At 39.8% G+C, this 26,291-nt stretch overlaps 1 protein-coding gene across 1 annotated transcript in view; it reads right to left on the bottom strand.

Annotated features, from left to right (window-relative positions):
- The window catches only part of LOC149142590 (uncharacterized), a 171,491-nt gene that overhangs the window by 170 nt on the left and 145,030 nt on the right, over window positions 1-26,291 (bottom strand). Inside the window, exons 2-6 of the mRNA XM_089451520.1 lie at window positions 805-937; window positions 625-696; window positions 392-535; window positions 211-282; window positions 26-97 (exon numbers count right to left, since the gene is read on the bottom strand). Of these exons, the coding sequence (XP_089307646.1) occupies window positions 26-97; window positions 211-282; window positions 392-535; window positions 625-696; window positions 805-937 (493 nt within the window). The remainder of the gene's footprint in view (window positions 1-25; window positions 98-210; window positions 283-391; window positions 536-624; window positions 697-804; window positions 938-26,291) is intronic.

Raw genomic sequence — 26,291 nt, 5'->3', positions numbered from 1 at the left:
TAAACATTGGCATAGCTTAGCTTACCTTTGACCAGTAAACTGTGCAAAGGAGCCACTTGTGGGAACTGGGCCACTCAGATTGTTGTGTGACAATTCTCTGTTCACAGAATACGATGTTATCTCAACCAAAAGACTCCCTGGGCTTACTGACGATTATGATAATGAAAATCACGCTATAATTATGCCAGCTTTTGCTGTAAAAAAACTTACAATACATGCAACGAAGAAATGGAAGTGAGCGATGTGGGAATATTTCCGGACAACCGATTGTTATTCAACCGCCTGTAACATAGAGAAGATATAATTATTAGCATGATCTCCGTTTCCTGAAATTTGTAAATATTGAATTCGACGATGAGAGAAATTGAAATGATGAGAGAATATAGCTTACAAGAAAGCAAGACTCCGCAGGCGCGAAAGAGAGGCAGGTATCTGTCCACTAAGATTGTTCTCATACAAATCAATACTGATCAAGCTTTTCATGTCTCCCAAGCTCTCTGGAATAGAACCACTCAGAGTGTTCTTCGGCATATACCTGTCGTTCAATCAAGAACATTATTAACAGCCCTTCAACAAATAAATAATTTCATTTCAAGACGCAAAGATAATGAAATGCTTGCTTACAGGTATTGCAGATGCGAGAGCTGAGATATCTTGGGTGATAATGTTCCACTCAGCTTTCTGCGTGGCAAATCTCTGCACATTATTAAGTGGCAAATCTCTGTTCATTAGAGTAGAGAAAAAGTAAAAGATGGAAAAACTATGTTGATGTCATAAATCCAATGCGAGGTCAAACGTACTTACAGCCTGATTACATGGCGGGAGGCATCGCATGTGACATATAACCAAGTGCAAGGGTCTTCTATGTCCTGTTCCCAGCTTGCTAAAACTTTATCCGGATCTTGCAAAGCGCTTTTCACTGCCATTAACGCGTCCCCTGTTTATCAATATACATTCAGTCTGCTGCTCATTCAATAAAATTGCAAAGTAGATCTCATGCTTTATATAGCGCAATTTATAAACCGAGTCTGCTGCTCGCTCATAAAAATTGCAAAGTACATATGATGGATAGAAGAATCAATAAACAAAACCTTCAGGATTTGCCATGGTTTGGACTGCAAGGATGCATGCTAAAATAAGAAAAAGAAAAAATGCAGGTTTGTATACGATCGAATCCATCTCGTCTCTGAACAATATCGACACTAAGAAAAATCGTGGAGCACCTACAATGTTCTTGATTGAGTACCACAGTGTCCGTATAAATAGGCCTCACCTCCTCCTCACCTCCTCAATATATAATTATAATTATAAGATCATCTCCTCAAGTCAGGGTCCACATAGCTATCTTTGACCAACTCTACCACCACCACCACACCACTCGCAATGTCCATTATGGTTGTTAGTCATGATTGTGGTTTATCCCATTCTACTCTGCCCCACTAATTTAAATCTTTAAGATTAAATTTGAAACTTTACCATTCCAATTGATGAGATGTAGATGTGTCTTTTAACGATTTTTTTTAAACCCGCTCGGTAAAAATATTTGGCAATAGAGATATATTTGGCAAAAACTAAAGGATTTTTATTATTGGGTCAAGAGCAAAAATTAAAGGATTTGTATTACTCGGTTAAAAATGACTTTTTTTTTTCTTTATGAGTATTTTTAGAATAGTGTGTCAATCTTATTCTATTTTTGGATAAACATTTCACTTATTTGACAACCTAAATGTTAGATTTATAATATTAACCACTTTTATCGTTGGAAATTTAGAGAAACCTTAGAGATCGAAAAAAGGCTCCCATACTCAATCTGAAAAAAAGAAAGTGTTGGATCCTTCTCTTTGTTCTTAACTTTTTTTTTGTGTTTGCCTCATTATTTTTCCTTTATTATTATTATTTTTTGGTAGGTAAGCACCCAGTGGGATTTGAACCAGTGACCTATAGCAAGGAGTGCATTAACAGTGCACCCATTCACAGTCAATCCAAAGCCCAATGGGCCTTTATTATTATTATTATTATTATTATTATTATTATTATTAATTAATTTAGTTGTCCATTTATTTTTATTATTTATCTATAAGAATTCTATTTTTTATTAATATTATCTCCATAAATTTATTTATTTATTATTATTATTATATATTTTTTAGAATTCTAATTTTTACTAATAGTATTTCCATAAATTTACTTCTAATTATTTTTTGAAGAATTCTTCGGCGAAAATCACATGGAGAAATTTTTGTCCACGCGTTTCGAACGAACCAGTGTGGTTCATCGTGAGGACAAGTTGAATGAGCAGATCTAGCTATGCACTATAAATACATAGGGCAGAATATTCAATGACTCAGATTTCTCATAAGGTAAAAGCTAAAAAGACAACACCTAGATTTGACCTGATAACGGCTAGTTTGAGCATGATAAGAAGCATTATATTAATTTATATTATTTATTTATTTTATTTATATAAAAGAAATTTGAGCATGATAAGAAGCATTATATTAATTTATATTATTTATTTATTTTATTTATATAAAAGAAATTTCAGTTATTAATATAGAATAAATTAATTACAAATAAATTAATTTTTTTTTTTTTAACTCAAACGGGTATGATTTTATTTATTTGGTATGAAGCTTGGAATTACATCATGGCAGCCAATACTGCTTTTCTTTTGTTTCTGATTCTAACACTATCTTTTGAACTACTACATATTTCCATTTCCTCAAGAATTGCAGGGATGATATGAACTTTCATCGTTTATAAGAAGTTGGCCTTTCCCAAGGGTGCACCCTTTGTTCGCCATCAGATCTGCTTCTTTGTTCAGATTTCTGAGAATATGGAGAAATTTGTATGAGTCAAAATCGAGCAGAACTCTCTTCAGCCTATTTAGAGTTTTGTTAAGGCATGCATTAGTGAACAGACTTCCCGTATTTAAATTTTTGATTATGATCTCCGAGTCTCCAAAGGCTTGAAATTCTTTGTCTCCTCTGTCCCTGACTATATGACAAGCTTTGAGGAGGCCTAGAATCTCCGCTTGATTATTGGTTTTCTGTCCAATACCCCAACAAAAGCTGTCCCTTCTTGTTCCATCTGGGCCATAGATGACCCCTCCAGCGCCTGCTGCCCCAGGATTGCCTTTGGAGGCTCCATCAAAGAATATTGTTGTGATTTTTTTCTTTCTCCACCATACTTGAAAGTTTTCTTCAGATTCTCTTTTGTGCCAGGCCTGATTTCCTGCTTGAGGGATTGTTAGCTGCTTCCTTGGTTGTGGGTGAAGGGGGCCCAACCACTTCTCTTCTGCCGGAAGGAGCAATGGGTCACCTGCATAGTTCTGTTGTTGCACTGCTTCTAGAAGGAAGGACTTAGCTTTTGCCGCAACTGAGAAAGGTGTGTGCGCTTTTTCATTGAAAATCATATCATTCCTGGACAGCCAAATCTGCCAGCACACGAACTTGGGTATGGCGTTCCAAACTTTCCTCCAGATGGATTTAGCTGGAATTTTGTTGGGGTAATGTTGATTCCAAGAATCGAAAAGTTCTGCTGCTGAGTTGTGGAAAGGAACTGAGGTTTGTAGCTCATGGAGGGAAAGTCCCCAAACTTCTTTTGCAAAATTGCATTCTATGAAGAGATGCTTGGCAGTTTCTAAACTGCTTCTGCACATCTCACATCTGTGCGGACCTGCAATGTTTTTTTTCATCAAGTTATCTCCAGTTAGAAGCTTATCTTGGACCAGCGTCCAGAAGAAAAAATTTACCTTGGGCAGAGCAAGCGGTTCCCAGACTTTCCTCCAGAACTCCGGTGTTTTGCTGTTGTTCCTATCAGATTGGATGGCATTGTACGCTTCAGCTGTGGTGTATGTTCCAGAGCGCCCCCATCCCCAACAATCTCTCGATTTTCTATTAACTGGGGCCGCGTCTTCCAGCAATTCTTCTAGGATATGTTTCTGCTGTTGTAGTCGGTTAGGGACTCCAAAGAAGTCCCATCCCTGCCAGTCTCCATGCCTGTCCCATTTGGATAGATCGAACACACTGTTAATCCCTGCCCGTTCCAACCACTCTTTTATCTCTGCGATTTCTTCTGTCTCTGAGATCGGGTTTCTGTCCATAATTCGGTCGTACCACAGATTTGTACATTTGCCGTTGCCTGGAATTTTATACACCTTTTCTTTAAAGAAATTCAAGCTTCTGTTACAAAGTTTCCATACATGAGTGCTGTTGGGAGTTTGACTGACCTGAAGGTTTCTGAGCGGCACGGTAGAGGCGTATTTGGCTTTTAGCGTTGCGCTGACAGGGTGCGTTGGCTCCTTGAACAATTTCCAAAGAATTTTCCCTCCCATCGCCAAATTAACAAAGGTTGGATCGCGAATTTGTAATCCTCCTTCCAGAATTGGTCGTTTCACCTTCTCCCATTTGACTAAATGAATTTTTTGTTGATTGCCCTTCCCCCCTTGCCAGAGGAAGTCGCGCAGAGTTCTGGATATATTGTCTGTCACCCTCTTTGGTGCTAGGAGAAAGGCAGCTTGGTAGATTGGAAGAGCCGATAAGACCGATTTGATCAAAATTACCTTGCCTCCTTTTGTGAGCCAGTGTCCACCCCAGGAAGCAATTTTTGTCTTGATTTTTCCGATGATTTCTGCCCATAGCGACCTCTTATTGTTTCCAATTATAATGGGAAGGCCGAGGTATTTTATCCTCTCCCATTGGGCATGACCGTTGAAACCCAGAATATTGGCTATGCCTGTGAGTTCTTGCTGCCCTATATTCCAACCATATACTTCACTTTTCCTTTCATTGATGGAGGCGCCCGATACTCTGCAGTAGCATTTTAAGACGGAGTCAAAGGCCTTAGCTATTCGCACAGATGCCCCACCCAGGAGTAGAGAATCATCCGCGAAAAGGGCATGGTTCAGAGCTGGAGAGCTGATAGAAGGTTTGAGGCCAGGGAGGGAACCTGAGGATTGCTCGGAGGCTAGCTTTCTGCTGAGGGAATCGGCCATCAGAATGTACAGGAAGGGAGAGAGCGGGCATCCCTGCCTGAGACCTCTCTGGGCTTGAAAGAAGGAGGTGGGGCGGCCATTGACGAGGGGGGCGATCCAGGGATTATGAGTGCAGGCAACGATGAGATTGACAAAATGGGGAGAGAAGCCGAAGGAGTGGAGAACTTTGTACAGGAAGGAACGATTGACTCGATCGAATGCATTAGCCATGTCAAGCTTTATCAGCATTCCTTTTTCCTTTCGCTGATTGCTTGAATGTATTGTCTCCTGGACTTGAATGACATTGTCCAGTATATGCCTGCCTTCTACAAAGCCCCCTTGGTTGCTTGAGATCAGCTTGTTGAGAAGAGGTTTCATCCTGGTGGCTAGGAGCTTAGCTATTATTTTGTATGAAGCGTTGCAGAGCGAAATAGGCCTGAATCTGGCGAAGGTTTCAGGATTGGTTTCCTTGGGAATAAGAGCTAGGTAGGTGGAGTTAGTTCCTCCTCCTACCTGTTATAGACATTTTAGTGCCTTATAGCTCTAAGCATGAAATGTCCATAAACCAAGGGATCCTAAGTCCCTAAAAGTGTTGTTCCTGCCCCTAAAGGAACAAGGTCAACCAATTACAGCTTCTCCCAGAAGTTCTCCACCAGAAACTACTCAGAATCAGTCAAATCAAGATCATTTCAGCTGCTCCACTAGCTACCTGCGTTGCATAGCAGCCCAGTACACTAGCTAGGTGCGTTGCAACGCACGTAAATGCACTACCAGGGTGCACTGAGCGGGAAATGACAAATGGCAGTGTCATTCCGCGAGGTGGACAGACAATGGAAGCTTCCAGAATCTTCCCCAATGACACTTGCCTCACTGAGTTCGACCAAGGATGAGTAAGAGGCTCTCAGTCTCCAAGTGGAAGCAAGAACTGACAGAGAGAAGCCACAAGTCAAATCATAAGCTGGCTCATCCTCTTTGCATACATCTATAAATCGATCCCTCATCCGAGAGATCTAGAGGCTGGAATTTTGTACTTTGCAGAGAATTGTTGTTGGTTTTGAGATTGAGATTAGTGCATTGGGTGATTTATGCTTTGTTGGAGGTGAATAAGGGATTCATTTGCTCGGAGGTAGATGCTAGATCGGGACTCACTTGGTTGTATCTCCTCCTGGATCTTCTTGTTATATCAATAAAACTATTTGAGTTTCTCCTACATGCTTGTGTATCAATGATGTTTTGTTATATTTGCATGTTTAGCTTAAATCTGATCCTAAGCTATTTATGAATGTAAATCTACGTCTTTGTGTAGTTTTCCTCTTCTGTGATCTTGCAGGAACTTGGTGAAGCTGGGCAAGTAAGGGAGCAGGTACCTGGAAGCCGTCAAAGAGGAGAGCGATTTGATCAACGGACTAGCACAAGATACGGGTTAGTTCATCATATTCCTCTTCGTTTACATTTCATAAAGAAGAATACGAAAGTAGTTTTCCTTGTTTGTTGCTAAGGCACTGTCACACCTTAGTGGGATAGGGGCGTTCTTAGTAGACACTTTTCCCAAAAACAGAATGGCGACTCCACTGGGGATCGTGTCTAGTTAGTTTATTTGTGTTTCTCTTGTTGTTTGTTTCATAAACACAGAAGTAGCAATCGAACTGCATTTGCCATTATCAAATTCAAAGTAGCTGCTACTTCAATCCACTCACTAGGATTTGTTTATGATTTGAACAGCTGATCCACAAATGATCTGATTACCCTTTGTGATAGCTCTTAGTCCTTCTTTAAATCATCCCTCTGATTTACCTTACTGATTGCTTTTACTCGGCCAAAAACCATAGATTAAACTGCAAACCGTGACCCAGAACCCGGATAGAAGTCTCGTTTCTGCCCCAGCGCAGGCTTTGTGAAGAGGTTCTGCATTTCAACGCAGGTCCCGAGAGGGCTACCTGCGCTGCGATTCAGTTTCTCTGTGCAATAGGTGCGCTGATCAGCCTTTGCCCTGTGCAGCTGAGGTTCTTTGCTTCATTTTGTCCAGTTTTATCTCTAATTTTTGCAGCCTGTTATCAATGTGTGTACCTGTCTGAAAAATCCTTTTCTTTGCCTTAATTCCGCCTCCTTTGTACAAAAAGACTGTAGATGTTCTTTGTGTGTTTGTTACATCATTTACAGTTTTCCATTGAAAAGTAAAATAGTCATACTGTCGTCCTTAGATTTAGATCTATTGTAAGTGTCGATTTTGATCTTAGGAGAAAGTTTGTTTACCGTTGACAGTTCATTATACTTTTTCCTCTGGTTTGAATTTTTCACTTTCTAGTGTCGAAACAAGTGTTTATTTCAAAATCACAGAGTGTCGTAATCTTCTCTACCTTTTTAATTTCGAAAAGAAGCTTGTTTATGTTTTTCACTTGAAAGCAAATTCAGATTTGTACATCAACTTTCTTTTTAGGCATCAATATTAAGAAAGTGAAAACAAATACATGCATATGTGCATTTGCATATTGATAGTTGGTATGGCTTGATTTAGGAAAAGTGCATTTACAGTGTGCTCTTTGCTCTTTGAGAAAAGATTGTGTCTTTCTTTTCCCCTTGTAGCTAGGATTTTCACTGTTGAAAAGAGATAAAAGATTGCTTATCATCTTTAGATTGCATTTAGGAATTATATCTACATCTCGTGGTGATCCAAAAAGGCAAACTTCTAAGAAAGATCAACTTAAAATAAATTGAATGAATCTAACAACGCTTTGGAACTTAATGCACAACATAGAGGTCTACGCTAGAGACGTGTTCCGGCATCGTAAAACCTGGTAACTGTTTTCCTCACTGATGGTTGGGTGATTCCTCCACTGTGAGATGATAAGTGCCAGTACAGATTGTGCTCCCACATATTGTCGAGTATATATTGGGAGACCCCTATAGGCTCAAAACCTTTTATCCATAGGAAGTCGTGTCTGCCGCCCTACTGATTGCAATGCACCGAACACAGCATTCGGAAAGATTGATTGCCGTACCGTAAAACGTATTCTGTAGTTTTGTGATTGGTTTGACACACCCTCTACCTAGATCTCCAGAGCAGTCCCTTTCATTCCTTTTTAGACTCCTTAACGAAAAAGGTCCATCTGAGCACTTGTCACTTCAGGCTCATTAAAAAATCGAAGGAGACTAGAGTCATCTTTTGTTCTTTCTCGACTCTTTAAAATTGAAAAAACAAGTTGTGTCTAAAGCGTCTAAAATTCATTTAATTCGGAAACATACTTCCCCTTTTGTATTTTAGTTGATCGAGTAATCCGCAATTGTGGAAGAAAGTCAATTGAAACCCCGTCGTTCGCGGAGGCTTACGAGTCAACCGTCTTTGTCTCCAAAATCGAAACCAGTACGGACAAAACGAACTCGTTTAACCGGTTCCAAATCTCCTATTAAAGTTAGAACAAGTGTTCCAACAAAATCCGAGATTCTGGTTACTCCAAACATTTATGGAAACCCTGCCTCTACAGGAGAAGTTCAACAGCCACAAAGGAATAGTGATACTGATCCTAGTCTGAGAGTAAACAATTGTGTTACTGAACCAGTTCCATCTACAACCGGTCCAGAGAGTCTTTCTCTTCAAACATCTGTCGATGTCGATTCAACCCCTTCTTCGGCACCAGAAATATTTTACGAACCTGATGGTCTTCCCCTTCCACCTAGTTTGATTGCGATTGAAGAAATTGTAGAAGATCCTCAAACAAGTACTCCAACGCACTTTGGAGTCGGGGTCACTCTATTTCCTTCTTCATTAGAAGTTGGTCTACCACCAATGGAGGTTCCTGTAGAATCGCTAGGTAATCTTTTGGATAGACTCCAAATGTCTGAACAACCGTCAACATCTAGGACTGTGTCGTCTGACACAGTGACACCAGAACTCCCTGCCGTCACTCCGACAATGTTCGCCGGCATACCATCTGTCCCAACTAGCTCTCAACCGCTAGAAAGAGCCCATTCAGGAGCTATTTCGACAGTATGGTCCGTTCCTATTTGTTCCTCCGGAATAATATCCGGCAACTCTTATGTTGATTCTCAATAAATTGATCCATCTGGAGGTCAATTTGGGTAGTCTGGTCCCCAAGGGCAAACAATCCCCTTGAGTTCTGGATTACCACCGTATGGGGGGCAGTATGCCCTATCATTATCCCCTCCGGGAGGATATCCATACGGGAGTTCACAGCAATATTCAGGTTATACTGGAATTACCCCAGGTGGTTGGGTACCTATACTACCTCAACAACCAAGGGTTGTGTATTCGATGCAACAATATGTAACTATGTCGAATATCCCAACTACACCAGCTATTGTGACGATGTCACAAGTTCAAACGCTGCCTGTTGTATGTCAACCTCAGATTTCTCAGGTTGTAATGCAACAGCCCCTTGACCCTGTGACTCAACCACAATCGGCAACTGGTAGGGCGACACAGGCCCAGACGTGTACAATTACCCCACACCTTGCTCCAACGGTTAGTATAGCACAACAGAACATGGCTTCACAACCGTGGCTGGTGCAATACCAACAATCACAATTCCAACAAGTATACCAAGGTTTTGAGCAGCAGATCTTTGCGAACAGTGGACAGCCGTACATTCAAAACGGTCAAAATCAACCATTTTACAATGGTCATGTCCACCAACCTTATCAGTCATACCAGCATCAACTGCATTATGCTCGTATGCAAAGGCCAACTACTCAGGCGATTCCATCGTACCCTGGGTATGCTTCACCTAACCTGAATCAACAGTTACCATTCGTGGCAACTTTAGAGTTACCTGATTTACACCGCTTAACAAACGATTTGATTGCTTACGCCCCTTGGTGGCCAGCGATTCCGCATAAACTTCCATCAGATATTCCTAAATTTAATGGAAATCCGGGTGAAGATCCATCGAATCACGTGATGACATTTCATCTATGGTGTTCATCAAACACCCTAAATGATGATTCAATAAGACTTCACCTTTTTCAGAGGACGTTAATGGGTCCAGTGGCAAAATGGTATATTGAATTGCCTAGAGCTTCGTTTGACAACTTCAGTACCTTAGCCACGACTTTTTTAACCCATTTTCAGTTACCAATAAGGTATGAAACGGGAACAGAACTCCTTACCAACTTCAAACAGACAACGACCACTCACATATCTGATCATATACATGAGTGGCAACGTCGTCGTAGGATGGTAAAAACGTATGTTCCCGATCAGCTCTTAGTTGAATGGTTTATCAAGTCATTATTACCTTCCATCACGGAAGATGTGGCAAAGGGAGGAGTTGTAACGAAAGAGCAAGTTATAGCTCGTGCGCAATATCTGGACTTGATCTATACTCAGTCCGTCACGCTCTACGACAAAATACCTGACGCCCCTAGACTGGAATTCTTAATTCCTCCTCCTAAATCGAACAATGACTCTCATGCCGGTGACGGCGTGATTGGAAAAACAGACATGAAATCGACAAAGGCTACATCTAAAAAGGCCTGTAAGATTTCTAGTCAAAATGAAAATGAGGAACTTCTTGCCTCGGAAGTAAATGCCGTGTCGACTGACAAGGGAAAGCAACTAAAGCAACTAGGGGGCAAGAAGAAAAAGAAAGGGAGAAAAAGGAAGCAGGATGAGTCATCTCCTGAAAAACCTTCTGAGCAAAGGAAACCCCCTGCGGGGTGTCATATATGCGATGAGGATCATCGGACGAGAGATTGTCCACATAAAGCTGAAGTTAAGAAACTCTTTAAGAGTTGAAAAACCTCAGCAGTATTGACTGATCCATTTCCAAGCCCGAGAACCAAACTGGTTGCTAATCAAAATGCTTCTCGATCCCAAGTGCTTATGTTGTCTATCTCAAAGCAGCAAAATAATTCTTTGGCAAGGAATAAAGATTACGGGAATCCACAGGTTTCGAATAACAAGGCTAATGAACAAACTAGTAGTTCGACAACAACTTTGACCAAAGTTGTGCCACCCATCATTCCTGGAAAAATGATAAAGTCGCCAAAGGGAGTAGTGCACAAATCGACATTTAATCCTCGTGCAAAAATAGCACAGAATTATAATATAATAGAGGACCTGACCCAATCGCCGTCCGCTATGTCGACACTTGAGGTACCGCAAAATTACCTCTCCCAAGAGCAAACTTTATTATCAGCAATAGGTGGGATTGACCCAATGGATTCCAATCTTGTGGCCTTTGATCATAAAGGATATGACCCTTCGTTACCAGCTCAACTAGCTTTCCTTATTCAAGTGAAAGCCCTCAACAAAATTGTTCATCGAACAATTATTGATGAGGGGGCATCTACATGCATTATGTCGATGAGTTGCTGGAAAACTTTAGGATCTCCAACCTTGTCGCAATCTTCGACGACATTAAAAACATTCGATGGAAGGACATATACACCATATGGTATCATAAGTAACTTGAAGGTTGAACTAGGAGGGAAAACAGTAGAAATTGATGTTGAAGTAATCGACGGAAACCTTGATTACAACATCCTATTGGGAAGACCCTAGATATATGCCATGGCCGCAGTTGTGTCGACCTACTTTAGGAAGATTGCATTTCCCTTCCAAGGAGGAATTACAATCGTCGACCAACAAACATTTCTCCCCAACAGTTCGCAAGTTACGGGAAGCATTCCAATGATCCATGGAAGCAATCATTCGCTCCAAAATATCGGAGTAGGTCTCCTAAAAGACCCTGCCTTAATGGGTACTTTTGCCCTACCGCCTCCGAGTAATCTGGCGGAAGTGGCCACAGTGGAATATGAAACCTTCTATATCTAATGGATTTGGACTCCGAGGACGGTTCTTATCTCGTGTCAACCTCGTTAAAAAATGAAACAAGGAGTCATGAGGATAGTTCTTTTACTGTGTAAACCTCATTAAAAGAATGAAACAAATCCCCTTTTTAAATCTCAAAGGTAAACCTTCATTCCAACCACCGAGTTGAATGCAATGAAGCTTCGGGGGCATGCAAACTTATCATTGAGCAGTTTTAGCACATAGTTCAAGCTCGTTAAAAAATAAACATAAGACCGAGAAAGTATATCAATCCGCGTTTAAGCTCATTAAATAATGAACTATCCTCCGGTAAATAGCCACCGTGAATGTAGCATTATCAGCCATTAAAGCCTTGGTCGTGTTTGCACCGTCACCTCCACTTTTCATTGGTCGATCATTCACCTCTATTTGATTGTTTACCCATTTTGAGGAACAGCTGCGAAGACAGATTTCACTAGCCATCCTTGTGACACTGTCGTGCTTGGAAAATTCCAACCCTTACCTGGAATCAGCTGCTACCCATTTTATCACTCGTTCCTCAAAAGACGAGTCTTCTTTAAGCTCCTTTCATCTAACTCGTAAAACATGAAAAGATTGCCGAGTTTTGGCCTTCTAGCTCGTTAAAGCAACCGGAAGTGTTATCCCTCCTCTAGATTTTAATCTTTTTGGACCTGAGGGATTATTGCACAAAAAGATCAAGCGCTTGTGTTGTTCAGCTCGTTAAAACTATCGAAAATTCATCCCTTCTGTATTGTTTTATACTTTTTCGGACTTAAGGGATTAGATGACGAAAAAGGAATTCCGGAGTTAACTTTACGTACCTTTTTAGACTCTCTAAAAATGAAAAGGACCAAGTTATCTTTGTTGTTAAACTCGTTAAAAACATTAATAGCGACAAACTTGTCTTTAGACGAGAACGAGTTTCACTATCGCTAGGCTTGTTAAAACATAGCGATGGGTTTACCCGAAGGGCAAATTATAGAACAAGCATATGTTATCCTCCTCAAGCTTGACAAAAATAAAGAGGTACTGGTCAGCAATGACTGGGGAAAAATTGGGAAGAAACTCAAAGAATCTTTATTGGTAGCAAGTCGCTCTTGAACATGACACTTCCACTCCGTGCTTGAGTCGGGTTGGGTTGTTTCATTCACCGGTCACATCACCATGGTCACGCCATACCATCCACATTTGGGGTAAATGCTACCAATCCATCACATAAGTGTCGCCGACATGTTCAAGAGAAGTCATCTAGAGAAGTCACCCGTGTTCCATCCACTACCATACATTATACTTCATTCCTTCATGACCGCCATCCTGAACCATATATCATCAGATCGTTTTCACCTCCATCAAAATCATTTGCTCCGTTCCGTGTCATTGATGTGGGATTCATCAAGGCCCTCCTTTGACGGATCGCTTCTTGTCGACATCGGCTCATTATCCGAGAAGTTGATCTAGGAACACCCCATTCAGTACTTTGAAGCTTGCATGCCTCAATGGCAAGTTTCTCACTTCCGGTGACAGGTATACGTCAATGACCTTCGACCGAAAGATTTTGCGTGGTGTTCGAAGCCAAGTCCTTTATTCACACCACGTGAATTATACTGCAGTACCTTGAGGGTCATCATCCTTATCGGTGATTCCTCTCGCGTTTGTTAACAGTTTACATCATCGACTGGTAATCAAGCGATGTCTTTCCATGTTCGACTTCAAAACATTTCTCACATGGATCGACTTGTACTTCAAGTGAAGATCAGACGAGATTGAAGACCTCGGATCTAGTTTCATCCATCCGGGCTGCGATATATATTCAGGAAAAATAAAAACATTGACATGTACAGCATTGCAGCATAGATAATCATCCTACCAAAAGGATGATGACTTCATCAGAATCATCAGTCTACCATGAGACGATTGTCTGTCCTATGTACATAAAAATGAATTTATAAAGCTGAGCATGGGAATGCCCGCCTCAGCTAGATCATGAAAACAGTATGAAGATAATGTATTGTATTGTATCTTATTACAGCTCTCCTCCCAGCATTGAAAGAACTTCGGATCCTCCTAATAAAGCATTTGACCCGATAAACGGCCTCATAGTTTAGGGGGAAACTGTTATAGACATTTTTGTGCCTTATAGCTCTAAGCATGAAATGTCCATAAACCAAGGGATCCTAAGTCCCTAAAAGTGTTGTTCCTGCCCCTAAAGGAACAAGGTCAACCAATTACAGCTTCTCCCAGAAGTTCTTCACCAGAAACTACTCAGAATCAGTCAAATCAAGATCATTTCAGCTGCTCCACTAGCTACCTGTGTTGCATAGCACCCCAGTACACTAGCTAGGTGCGTTGCAACGCACCTAAATGCACTACCAGGGTGCGCTGAGCGGGAAATGACAAATGGCAGTGTCATTACACGAGGTGGACAGACAATGGAAGCTTCCAGAATCTTCCCCAATGACACTTGCTTCACTGAGTTCGACCAAGGATGAGTAAGAGACTCTCAGTCTCCAAGTGGAAGCAAGAACTGATAGAGAGAAGCCACAAGTCAAATCATAAGCTAACTCATCCTCTTTGCATACATCTATATATGGATCCCTCATCCCAGAGATCCAGAGGCTGGAGTTTTGTACTTTGCAGAGAATTGCTGTTGGTTTTGAGATTGAGATTAGTGCATTGGGTGATTTATGCTTTGTTGGAGGTGAAGAAGGGATTCCTTTGCTAGGAGGTAGATGTTGGATCGGGACTCACTTGGTTGTATCTCCTCCTCGATCTTCTTGTTATATCAATAAAACTATTTGAGTTTCTCCTACATGCTTGTGTATCAATGATGGTTTGTTATATTTGCATGTTTAGCTTAAATCTGATCCTAAGCTATTTATGAATGTAAATCTACGTCTTTGTGTAGTTTTCCTCTTCTGTGATCTTGCAGGAACTTGGTGAAGCTGGGAAAGTAAGGGAGCAGGTAGCTGGAAGCCGTCAAAGAGGAAAGCGATTTGATCAATGGACTAGCGCAAGATACGGGTTAGTTCATCATATTCCTCTTCGTTTACATTTCATAAAGAAGAATACGAAAGTAGTTTTCCTTGTTTGTTGCTAAGGCACTGTCACACCTTAGTGGGATAGGGGCGTTCTGAGTAGACACTTTTCCCGATAACACTACCTTAGCTTTTTTCATGAAGCCTTTTATCATCTTTATTAGATCTTCTTTGATGATATCCCAACATGTCTTGTAAAAATGAATGGTGAATCCGTCCGGCCCGGGGGCCTTGTCCGGATCCATAGACCAAATGACTTTGATGATTTCTTCTTCCGTGATGGGTTGGGTGAGAGCTGAATTGTCTTCAGGGCTGACCAGAAGAGGGATGTTTGAGAGGAAGTCTGCAATATCTTCCTCACTGCCTTGATTACCTGCGGTGTACAGACTTTTGTAATGACTTACTGCTGCCTCTTTAATCTCACTGAAGCCTTTGCATATCTGCCCTTCTACTGTTGTGATTTCAGAAATATGATTCCTGGAGAGTCTTGCTCTATATTGGCGATGGAAGAAGGTGGTATTCCGATCACCCGCTTTCAGCCACAGGCTTCGAGATTTTATTCGCCAATGCTCTTCCTCTGTTCTGAAGGATCGAAATGCTGAGCATTGAATTTTAACTTCTTTATCTAGCAAGGATGGGGTTATCTCTCTACTTTCCATTTCAGATTGCAGTGCCTCTAATGTCTGCACTATTTCTTTTCTTTGGCTGGAAGGATTTGGAGCAGGCTTCCTTATCCATTCCTTCAGGGCAAATTTTGTTGCTTTGAGCTTCTGTTCCCATACATAGCTGGAGGACCCGGTGACAGGCTTGACCCATGTTGCTTTCACTGTGTCTATGAATCCATTCCTCTCTATCCAAAGGGGACTGAATCGAAAGGGGATTGGGCCCAGGTCTTCTTCATCTTCCAATATAAGCTGAACTGGTTTGTGGTCTGAGGTCAGCTTGGGGAGGATTTTAGAGGTAATAATTTTCTTATTCAACATCAGGGTGCCTTGTACTAGGAATCGATCCAGACGGGCTGCGATATGGTCTTCCCCCGCTCTGTTATTGGTCCATGTGTAATGCCCTTTTATCGGCTTGAAATCTAGAAGATCCCATTGCTGAATAAGGTCTTCCACCAGGGGAAGCATGGGATCTCTACTGTTGATACCACCCCTTTTTTCTTTGAGTTTTAAAACTATATTTAGGTCCCCAGCAAGGATGATGTTGTTAGGGGATCGCTGCTCTAGGAATGCAACGAGGGAGTTCCAACAATCCCTCTTTTCAGAATAAAGAACAGGAACATAGAGATTGAAAAGGGAGAAGGTCAACTTACTTGAGCGGTGTGTTAGTTCCGTGTAGATCCAATGCTGAGTCTCATGGGAATTGTTCAGCAGGAAGAGATCTTCTGCCCAAAGGGTTGCAAGCCCTCCGGATGTGCCTCTCGAACTGACTGCTCTTCCTGTATTTTTCTTCCATTTCTTCTTGCTGATTTCTAGAAGGGCTTTCCCCTCTATCTTGGTCTCTTGGAGCATGAGAATGTCTGAGGGTTCTGCTTTGAGTAGATCCTTGACCGCTTCCGCTTTCGAGGGATTACCCAGACCTCTGCAGTTCCAAGAGACGAGGCACATTATTTACCATGGGGTTGAGGGCCTCCCTTGGAGGGCCTGTTCCTGGAGTTTCTCCCTATGGACATCTCTATTGTGGGCTGACTTCCTTGTGTTTTAAGCCTTTCCGCCTCCTCCTCCCTTATTTCTTTGCGAGATTTTCTGCCTACTTTTCTTATGGGCTGCTCGAAGGTTTCATCCTCCGATGAACCTGAGCTGTCCACTGGTTTTTTCCTGGTAACATCTGCATATGAAGGATTAGAAGGGCTTCCTTGAGGAGTTTCCAGATGTGCCATTTCCCCGTCCTCTTTGTTGTTGGTGGGAGAGGCAGGCTGTTCCAGGTCTTCAGTATCTGTTGCAACTGGGATACTCTGGCTGCTTTCTTTGCCCTTTGGGTTCTTTTCTTGGGTGGGGTTGGAGCTGCTTGGTGCCTCTTTCTGAATACCTTTCCCGCTGCCTTTTTTGTGGTTAGTGGTTTTTTGGATTAGGGTCCATTGCTCACCATTTTGTTGATCTGGTTGTTCTTCCGCCTTTTTCTTGCAGTGTTTGGCGAAATGTCCGTATCCGTGGCAGTGTCTGCACTTAAAGGGCAGTTGTTCATAGTCCAGCTCTTGAACATGTGTCCATCCTGCAACTGTAAGATTGATGGCTTCCGGCAGGCCCTCCTCCAGATCTACTTCGACGCAGATGCGAGCACATGAATATTGGTCCTTTCTTACAGCTTGATCTATGTATTTTCCTAATCCATTGCCAATAATCTGAAGAGACTTTTGATTCCAGCAGTGGAGTGGGAGGTGGGGGAGCCTCACCCACACCGGAACCGCCGATGGGACATCCTGGGCTGGATCGAAGTCTGGCGACCATTTGTTGAGGTATAATCCCTGAGGGCCCATGAAATAGGGTCCGTTTCTGAAGATTAGGCTTTTATCTTCTGCACTTTCGAATACAAAAACAAAATATCCTTTGCCTACAAAGTAGCTTTTTACTCCTTCTTTGATTAAGGGTTTCCAGTTCCTTTGAGTCCAGTCCTCCACCGCTTTGGGAGAGGGCCAGAGGCCCGTGAACTGGCCAATAAGTCCTCTCTCAGCTAGATTCAGTGCTGCTTTGCACGTTTCTTCTTCCGGGAGTGCTACCGAAGGAATGGTTTCCAATTTCTTTACGAACTTCTGCTGGATGGCTGATGGCGGGCGCTTGCTACCGGCTGCTATCATAGCTTTGAATGCTGCGACCTCCGGTGGAGGAGGCAGGGGCGGATTCGAATGATTCGGGTCCCCGGATGAAGGCATGGCTGGGCACAGCAGAGCTGGTGCCAATGCCAGCCCTTTTCACCGAAATAGACCACTTCAGCGAGGAAACCAGGAGGTGGGAGCGATCCAGAGGTGCCGGGGCAGAGCTGGTCGAGCCCAGCAGCAGAAGGCTGCCAGGCGGGGAGGCCGCAGGAGGCAGCTCGGAGAAGGAGGCGGCTAGGCGCAGCGCGGTTGTGTTATTTTTATAAATTAATTTTAAATATATTAATAAACCTAAATTAATTAAAATTGTTAGAAATGTATACTAGAATAGGTAAAATTAATATATATAATAAGTAAATCATAAAATAAATTAATTTCAAATATATTAATTAATAAGAATAAAATTAATTTTAAATTGTTAGATAAAAATATTAGTTAGTAATATAAATATTCCTCAAAAAATTAGAGAACTCAAGGGTTGGAAATATAAAAATTAATTCAAGGTCTATTTAATGGTAAAAAATAGTATATAAAAAATAGATTAATTTTAAAATTAACTTTATGTAAATTAACTGTAAATTGATACCCAAAATAATAATAATAATAATAATAATAATAATAATAATAATAATAGTAGTAGTAGTAGTAGTTTAAATTAATTAATTTAATAATAATAATAAAAATAATTTTACTTTAAAGCTATTTTAATTAATTAATTTAAACTATTATTATTATTATTATTATTATTATTATTATTATTATTTGGGTATCAATTTAAACTTAATTTACATAAAGTTAATTTTAAAATTAATCTATTTTTAATATACTATTTTTTACCATTAAATAGACCTTGAATTAATTTGTATATTTCCAACTCTTGGGTTCTCTAATTTTTTGACGAAATTTTATCTAACAATTTAAAATTAATTTTATTCTTATTAATTAATATATTTGAAATTAATTTATTTTATGATTTAATTATTATATTATATTAATTTATTCTATATTAATAACCGAATTTTCTAAAAATAAATAAATAAATACCCCTTATCATGGTCAAATTAGCCATTATAACTAACTAATATTTTTACCTAAATGTTGAAAAGTAATTTTATTCTTATTCTTATTCATTAATATATTTGAAATTATTTATTTATTTATTATTATTATTATTTAATGATTTTCTTATTATAATATATTAATTTTACCTATTCTAGTATACATTTCTAACAATTTTAATTAATTTACGTTTATTAATATATTTAAAATTAATTTATTTTATGATTTACTTATTATATTATATTAATTTATTCTATTTTAATAACTTAAATTTCTTTTATATAAATAAAATAAATAAATAATATAAATTAATATAATACCCCTTATCATGGTCAAACTAGCAGTTATTAGGTCAAATATTCAACTTGTCGTGACGGTGAACCGGTTGGTTCAGACAAAAATTTATCCATGTGATTTTCGCCGAAGAATTCTTCAAAAATTCTTATTATTTTTTTATTTATTTACCTATTCAAATACTAATTCTTATTGATATTATCTCCATAATAATATATTTTCTCACTTAATACTTCTATAAAATGGGGTTTTCTTTTTACAAATATAATTTAATAATATTAATATTAATTAATATTAAAATGAAATTACTCTATTCATTTTATTTATTATATAAATAATATTTTAACTTAAATAAAAAATAATATTAAATATTAATTTAAAATTCCTTTTAATTATTGGTGAGAGGCTTAATTAGTTATTTCAAAAAATAATTTAGTCAAACTATCTGTTATTTTCTAAAGGCTAGTTAGCTGCTTTCATCATCTATTTATTCCATTGCCTAGATGTGATTCCTCCTATTGTGGTGAAGATCAACCACCCAAGTGGGGATGGTGGATTTTCATCTCATCCACCCACGTTAAAAAAAAATAATATGAATAATTATTTACTATTTTATTAATAAATAAAATTAATTAAAATAATTAGACAAATATATATTAAAGAGAAAGAGCATGAGGGATTAGGGCTTCTTCTCGGTCCTAGGTTGAACTATGAGTTTTCCATATATGTGACTTGCCTAATATTGCATATATCTCTCGAGGTTGCTAGTTCTCTATCAAAATTTAGAGGTTGAAAACAAAAATATTATTACTTATTTATTATTTTATTAATAAATAAAATTAATTAGAAAAATTAATTAATTATATATATGAAATGGAAAAATGGTGCAATTGATAAATTAATAAAAGAAGGGGTCAAGTTCAATGTAAATCAGACTAAAATGTTTTATCTAAATTATTTGTTAATAGGAGAGAACTTTGTTTCACGTGATTGGGTAATTTTAACATCCTTGTTCATTGTTACAAGTACCCTCTGTTTTTGTGATCACTTTAATTGATTTTAATCAATTTTTATGGAGGTTGAGTCACATTAATCTTAGGAGGGATTACGATATTTCCGAGTTAAATGAGGCTTACGAGGAAGACCACTTTAGAGGAACAACATAGGAAACATAATACATAGAGGAGCCCAAAACCCCTCCATTCACAACCAATGAAGAGTAAATGTTGATTTTTGATTAATGAGTCAGGTCAACAATCCAACTTAGTTAGAGAAAGAGCAAAGTCAAAGCTTGATGATTCAATAGGGATTCTGAAGGATAAAGGATGATTTGGAGTTGGATTATTGTTTTAAAATCTTGCAAATAGAAGGAATATGAGAATATATATTGAAGGCTAAGATTTAGTTTTAAAGGATATAAGAGTCTGTCGCATAAAAACGAGTGAGGATATGGAATGTGAGTTCCATCACAAGAATTCTCGTTAAAGAAAATATTACCTAAAGGAATATACCCTGAAGATTTCTAAACGAGTCTATGTTCCGAATGTCAAGGTCTAGGGCCCACGCACAACAATTGAAGGAAGTCTACATGAAACAATTAACAAAGAAATTCACATCCAAAATGTCAATGTAGAAAAGAAGGTCATGGTTTAAGGATGACATGGAAGGTGTCAAGATGACGTGGAAAGAATCGGGATGACCTGTCAAGTGTAGAATTACTTTCAAAGCGATAGGGTGATGAATTTTCGAGTTATGGGAACATTTCTTTCTCGAAACAAAAATCCCAGAAGTTTCTAAGCACGACTCATTTCTAAAGTGTCAAGGTCATCGTTTAATAGAGTTTGGGGTCATCCGTTTACAAGAAATATCCCCATTTTAAATTCAACTTCCCTGAAAATTTTAACTAGAGGAACAAAGGTATTTTTTCCAAAGGGTCATGGTCTGGGGAAAACTAGTGACAAAGAGTTTTATGTTAAAAGCTGGAGAATTTCTCATCCTCGTGCTGGTCTCCCATGGATAGGGAACAACAAAGGAAAGTGTTAAGGTCTCGATATTGGTTATATGTCATTGTTGCAAGGAATTTAAAAATGGAGATTCAATAAGGAAAGTGGCTTGATAGAAGACTTGACCAAAATAAAGAAAAAGGTGAATATTTTCTCCCCATCCTTCTATATGATATCATTGTTCCACAGTCATGATTCAAGGTATATGATGTATGGATCACCCACACATTCATATTATATATGTCATACTTCAATCTTGTGGTTTTATTAAGGTTTTTGTATCATACCATTTTATCTCCTCCCACTTGATTTTAAAATTATTCCTGAGGCTTTTTCTATAACCCATTCCCATTCGATAGTCATGATTGAAATTTTATTAAAGGGAATTATTCTTCCATAACTAGATTAAGGAAAGCACCTATCTTGTTTTGGAATTATGTGGATGTTGGTCAAAACTTTCTAGCCCTACACCATTATGTCTCAACAGATGTTGGTCCCTTCTGTGAAACATGCCTTTACCATTTATAAGCACTTAGAATTTTTTATGGATCCAACCTTTCGCATCCATGTATCTCGCCTTGACCTATTTTTCCTCACGTTCATGCTTATGGAATGACCTCTTCAAGTTTGTGACCAAAATGAAGACTCATCCACCTTATGATGGGAAATTTTTCTTCTCTCTCACCCCACCGTACTCTCATATCTCATGCCCATATTTCTAATGCACAATCTTGTATGGAAAAAGAATGAGGAACATACCATTAGGTAACAGGAAACATTCCCTCATTGTGTCATAACAACAATATGGATTTGGGGATTTCAGTCTTTTAGAACTATATATATATATATATATATATATATATATATATATATATATATATATATATATATATATATATATATATATATCTATATCTATATCTATATCTATATCTATATCTATATCTATATCTATATCTATATCTATATCTATATCTATATCTATATATATATATATATATATATATATATATATATATATATATTATATATATCACTTCTATATGGAATTACACAAAGAATAATAACATTTCCATTAACGACACACCATTTAGTCAACAATGTCCATATATCACTAGTAACCATTTACGTGCCCTCTGATGTGGCTACAAAGGGAATGCTAAGAATCCAAAGTCACATAAATAGGTTGTCAAGACCTTCAAAATTCAAGACAATTCTTAGCCATATAGGAATATCACTTCATGATAATTTGTGAATTTTAATATTTTGTGAAATGCTACCAACCCGTGGAGGTTTAGGTGGTTATCCCTCCTAAGCTATAACGTAATCAACAAACTCAGACTAGCTCTCAAACTCTAAAATGACCACTCTTGGCATTATATCAGCCATTTACACGCCCTCTCATACGACTACTAGGGGAATTATAATAATCTAAGGTCAAAAAATAGGTTTAGCAACCATTTACATGCCCTCCCATGAGACTAATAAGGGAATGCTAAGAATCCAAGGTCACAAAATAGGCTGCTAAGACCTTCAACATTCAAGATAGTTCTTAGCCATATAGGAATATCACTTCACGATACTTTTCGAATTTTAATCTTTTTTCAAATGCTACCAACACGTGGATTTTTAGGTGGTTATCCCTCCTAAGCTATAGTGCAATCAACAAACTAGGACTAGCTCTCAAACTCTAAAATGACCACTCTTGGCATTATATCAACCATAGCCACGTCCATGATAAGCAAATTCATATCTAAAAATATGCATACATTCACACATATAAGGGTATGACTTTATTTACATCTAACTCAATTTTATAGATCCATTGACACATAAGCCATTCATTATAGAATTAACTGGTGACAATAGAGAATGCACCTCTATGCCACCATAGTGATCCGGATTTAAATGGAACGCAATAGATTACAGAGATAACCATAAATACAGAGATGCAATAACCATAAACACATAGATGCAGCGGAAATAATGCTTCATTTCATTAATGGAAAATGCTGAAATATGATTACAACCAGAAATGGAAATAAACCAGCTAGGGCGATGGTAGCTTATCTCTGAGAAGAGATGTGGCGGCTACATGCCTCTGAACTGTTCTGAGCTGTGTTACAATGAGGCTCGAAGGCCTATTTATTGTTGAGAAACAATGGAAAACCCTTCACATCCCGAAACCTAACCCTAGAAGATGAAACGCCAAATTGTGGGCCCCGTTTGGGTAAATTGGTACATCAATTTCTCGGGGTCGTAACTTTGGCATACGATCTCCGTTTGACGTGTACGATAGCTCGTTAGAAAGATCTATCCGAGTACTACCACTTTGGGAGGCAACATGGGTCCATGGACCCATGTTGCCCCAGAATCCCAAAAAAATGTCGTTTAGGGCCTCAAAACGGCCCCGGAAGTTCAGCACCCGAAAAACTGCTAAAAATAGTAAACTATGCTACAATTTAGGAAACTGAAAAGACTGAAAGAGACAGTTGTGGGGGTCCAAATGGGTTGGTGGGTGGCCACCAACATCCACCTGGATCATTCCTCCCCCCTTAGGAAGCAATGGTCCCCATTGCGTTGAGTTCCTCCCTGAGATGAGGAAGCTTCTGCTGAGTTGGTTCTCTGGTGAGCTTTTCTGCAATCTCTGATGTGTCCAGAAATGGTGGAAAGCATGGTCGGCGATGGTCCACATTGAATACTCGGTGCAAGCGAAGGAATGGAGGAATGTTGTGCTTCAAAGTATTGTTGCCCATAGCCTTGATGCTGCTGTGAGGACCATGTCGGAGTGGTCAGAGCTTCTGATGGGCTCTTGTAAGGCGTTCTTTCTGCAGATGTAACCAAACCTTGTTGCCCACCTGAAACTTATGTGGTACCCCTGTGGGTGAGGAGAAGTTGTTCCTGTGTTCTGTCATGACCGTATCCCTTTGTTTTTGCTGCTGCGTGGAGGAACCCTTTGCAGGGGTCATGGATGTAGCAACGATCTTCCCCTTACTTTGGGAGTGAACCAGATAGATGAATTTCCTGGTCTGTGATATGAGCTTGTTGCCTTTCTTGGTAGTGATCAAAGATGTGGCGGTAGGTGGGGCTACCTCCGCTATCCTGTATAATGAATGATTCAAAGAAATAATGACAGCACGAGGCCTTGACTCATACACAGCATGTCGCCTCCACAAGTATGGTTGGCCTAATAATACATCGCAAATGTCCAGAGGTGTAACATTGCACAATACCTCATCTGTGAAGGGCTTGATGCTGTAGGGAAGGCGACACTGCTGGCGAACTTTGAGATCTCGTCCTTCATGAAGCCACCCGATACTATATGTCTATGGGTGTGGTGTAGTTGGTAGGCCCAACCGCTTCACGACCTCTGCTGAAATAAGGTTCTTTTGGCTGCCACTGTCGACAATGAATTGCAGCGGCGAACCCTTCACCCACATCTGTGAGTGGAAAAGACGTTCCCCCTCCTCTGGATCTTCGGGCTCATTTTTCTGGATCTTGGCAGTAGCAACAGTGGCGCTGGGATCTGCATCAATAATCTACTTCCCTTTGTCATTCCCCTTGTCGGGTTCTGACTCAGAGTCGGAACATGCATCTGATTCAGAAGCCTTCAACTCGGCCACCAGCGACTGCTTGGTCCGACACTCACTTGTGTTATGAGTGGGACTCTTGTGGAACTCACACCACTTCCCTGTGTCCTTCTTCGGCTTCATGGTGTTGTTCTTTTCTTGCGGCTTCGACGGGTTGTCTTGGGTCACCCCGCCTTGGCTTTGTCCTTTAGGCTTCGGATTTGCAGATCCAAAGTCTCGCTTCTTCTGTTTGAACTTTTGCTCGATTTTGACAGCGTATCGGTACGCTGTGCCGAGTGAGGAGATGTTCAAGAACACCATCTCTTACTGGATGTATTTGTGCAGGCAGCCACGGTATTTGAGTACCAGATGCAGCTCAGAATCTTTGATACCCAACTGTGTGCGAAGGGTATGAAAAATGTTTGTGAACTCTGGCACATCTTGGTCTCGTCCCTGCCGCAGTGTGGTCCATTTGATGTATTTGTCCTCATAGCTTCCGACAGGGTAGTATTGCTCCTTGATGGCATCCCGGAAGTCATTCCAAGTGGGTGCGGCTGAAAATAGTGAGCCTGTACTTTCATCCTTCTGCTCACAATAGGTTTCCCACCAGTCCTTGACGTGGGGGGCTGCTTTGAGAAGAGTGAAAACAATCTTTTCCCGACTTGAAAATTCATGAACAGAAAAATACCCATCTAGCAGATTTAACCATTTATCTACGGCATCTGCGTCTATTGGACCCTCGAATATGGGGATTTCAAAATTAACTTGTACCTTGAAGGGTGTGGCATTTCCAGAGTCGCTGTTGGAAGCCGATGCGTCGCCTCTGGGTAGCCACTGAAGGATCTGCGCAAAGCTATCCATCATCGCGTTCCTTTGCCGCTCGAGCGCTTCTTCAAGCAAGATTCTGATAGGATCTCCTGCCCCCTCGTCTTTCTTCTCATCCGCCATGGGAGGCCGTCGAGATTTGCGAGGCTGGTCTTGCAAAGGTTCGACCAGTTCAAGCCCTAACTCCTTATATCCCAACCTCGTTGGGGACATGCAAAGAAAAACAGAGAAAAAGCAGACTGCTCTGATACCACTTATCCGGATTTAAATGGAACGCAATAGATTACAGAGATAACCATAAATACAGAGATGCAATAACCATAAACACATAGATGCAGCGGAAATAATGCTTCATTTCATTAATGGAAAATGTTGAATTATGATTACAACCAGAAATGGAAATAAACCAGCTAGGGCGATGGTAGCTTATCCCTGAGAAGAGATGTGGCGACTACATGCCTCTGAATTGTTCTGAGCTGTGTTACAATGAGGCTCGAAGGCCTATTTATTGTTGAGAAGCAATGGAAAACCCTTCACATCCCGAAACCTAACCCTAGAAGATGAAACGCCAAATTGTGGGCCCCGTTTGGGTAAATTGGTACATCAATTTCCCGGGGTCGTAACTTTGGCATACGATCTCCGTTTGACGTGTACGATAGCTCGTTAGAAAGATCTATCCGAGTACTACCACTTTGGGAGGCAACATGGTGCCCCAGAATCCCAAAAAAACATCGTTTAGGGCCTCAAAACGGCCCCGGAAGTTCAGGACCCGAAAAACTGCTAAAAATAGTAAACTATGCTACAATTTAGGAAACTGAAAAGACTGAAAGAGACAGTTGTGGGGGTCCAAATGGGTTGGTGGGTGGCCACCAACATCCACCTGGATCACATAGTTATGAAAATTAATCTATTTATCAACACAAAAG

Source organism: Pinus tabuliformis, chromosome X (assembly GCF_031772625.1).
Source record: "Pinus tabuliformis cultivar Carrire ecotype Pingquan chromosome X, CPIR1, whole genome shotgun sequence".
In the NCBI taxonomy this organism is placed as follows: Eukaryota; Viridiplantae; Streptophyta; class Pinopsida; order Pinales; family Pinaceae; genus Pinus; species Pinus tabuliformis.
Note: the sequence above shows the minus strand (reverse complement) of the source record. Positions and strands in the feature narration are given on the sequence as shown.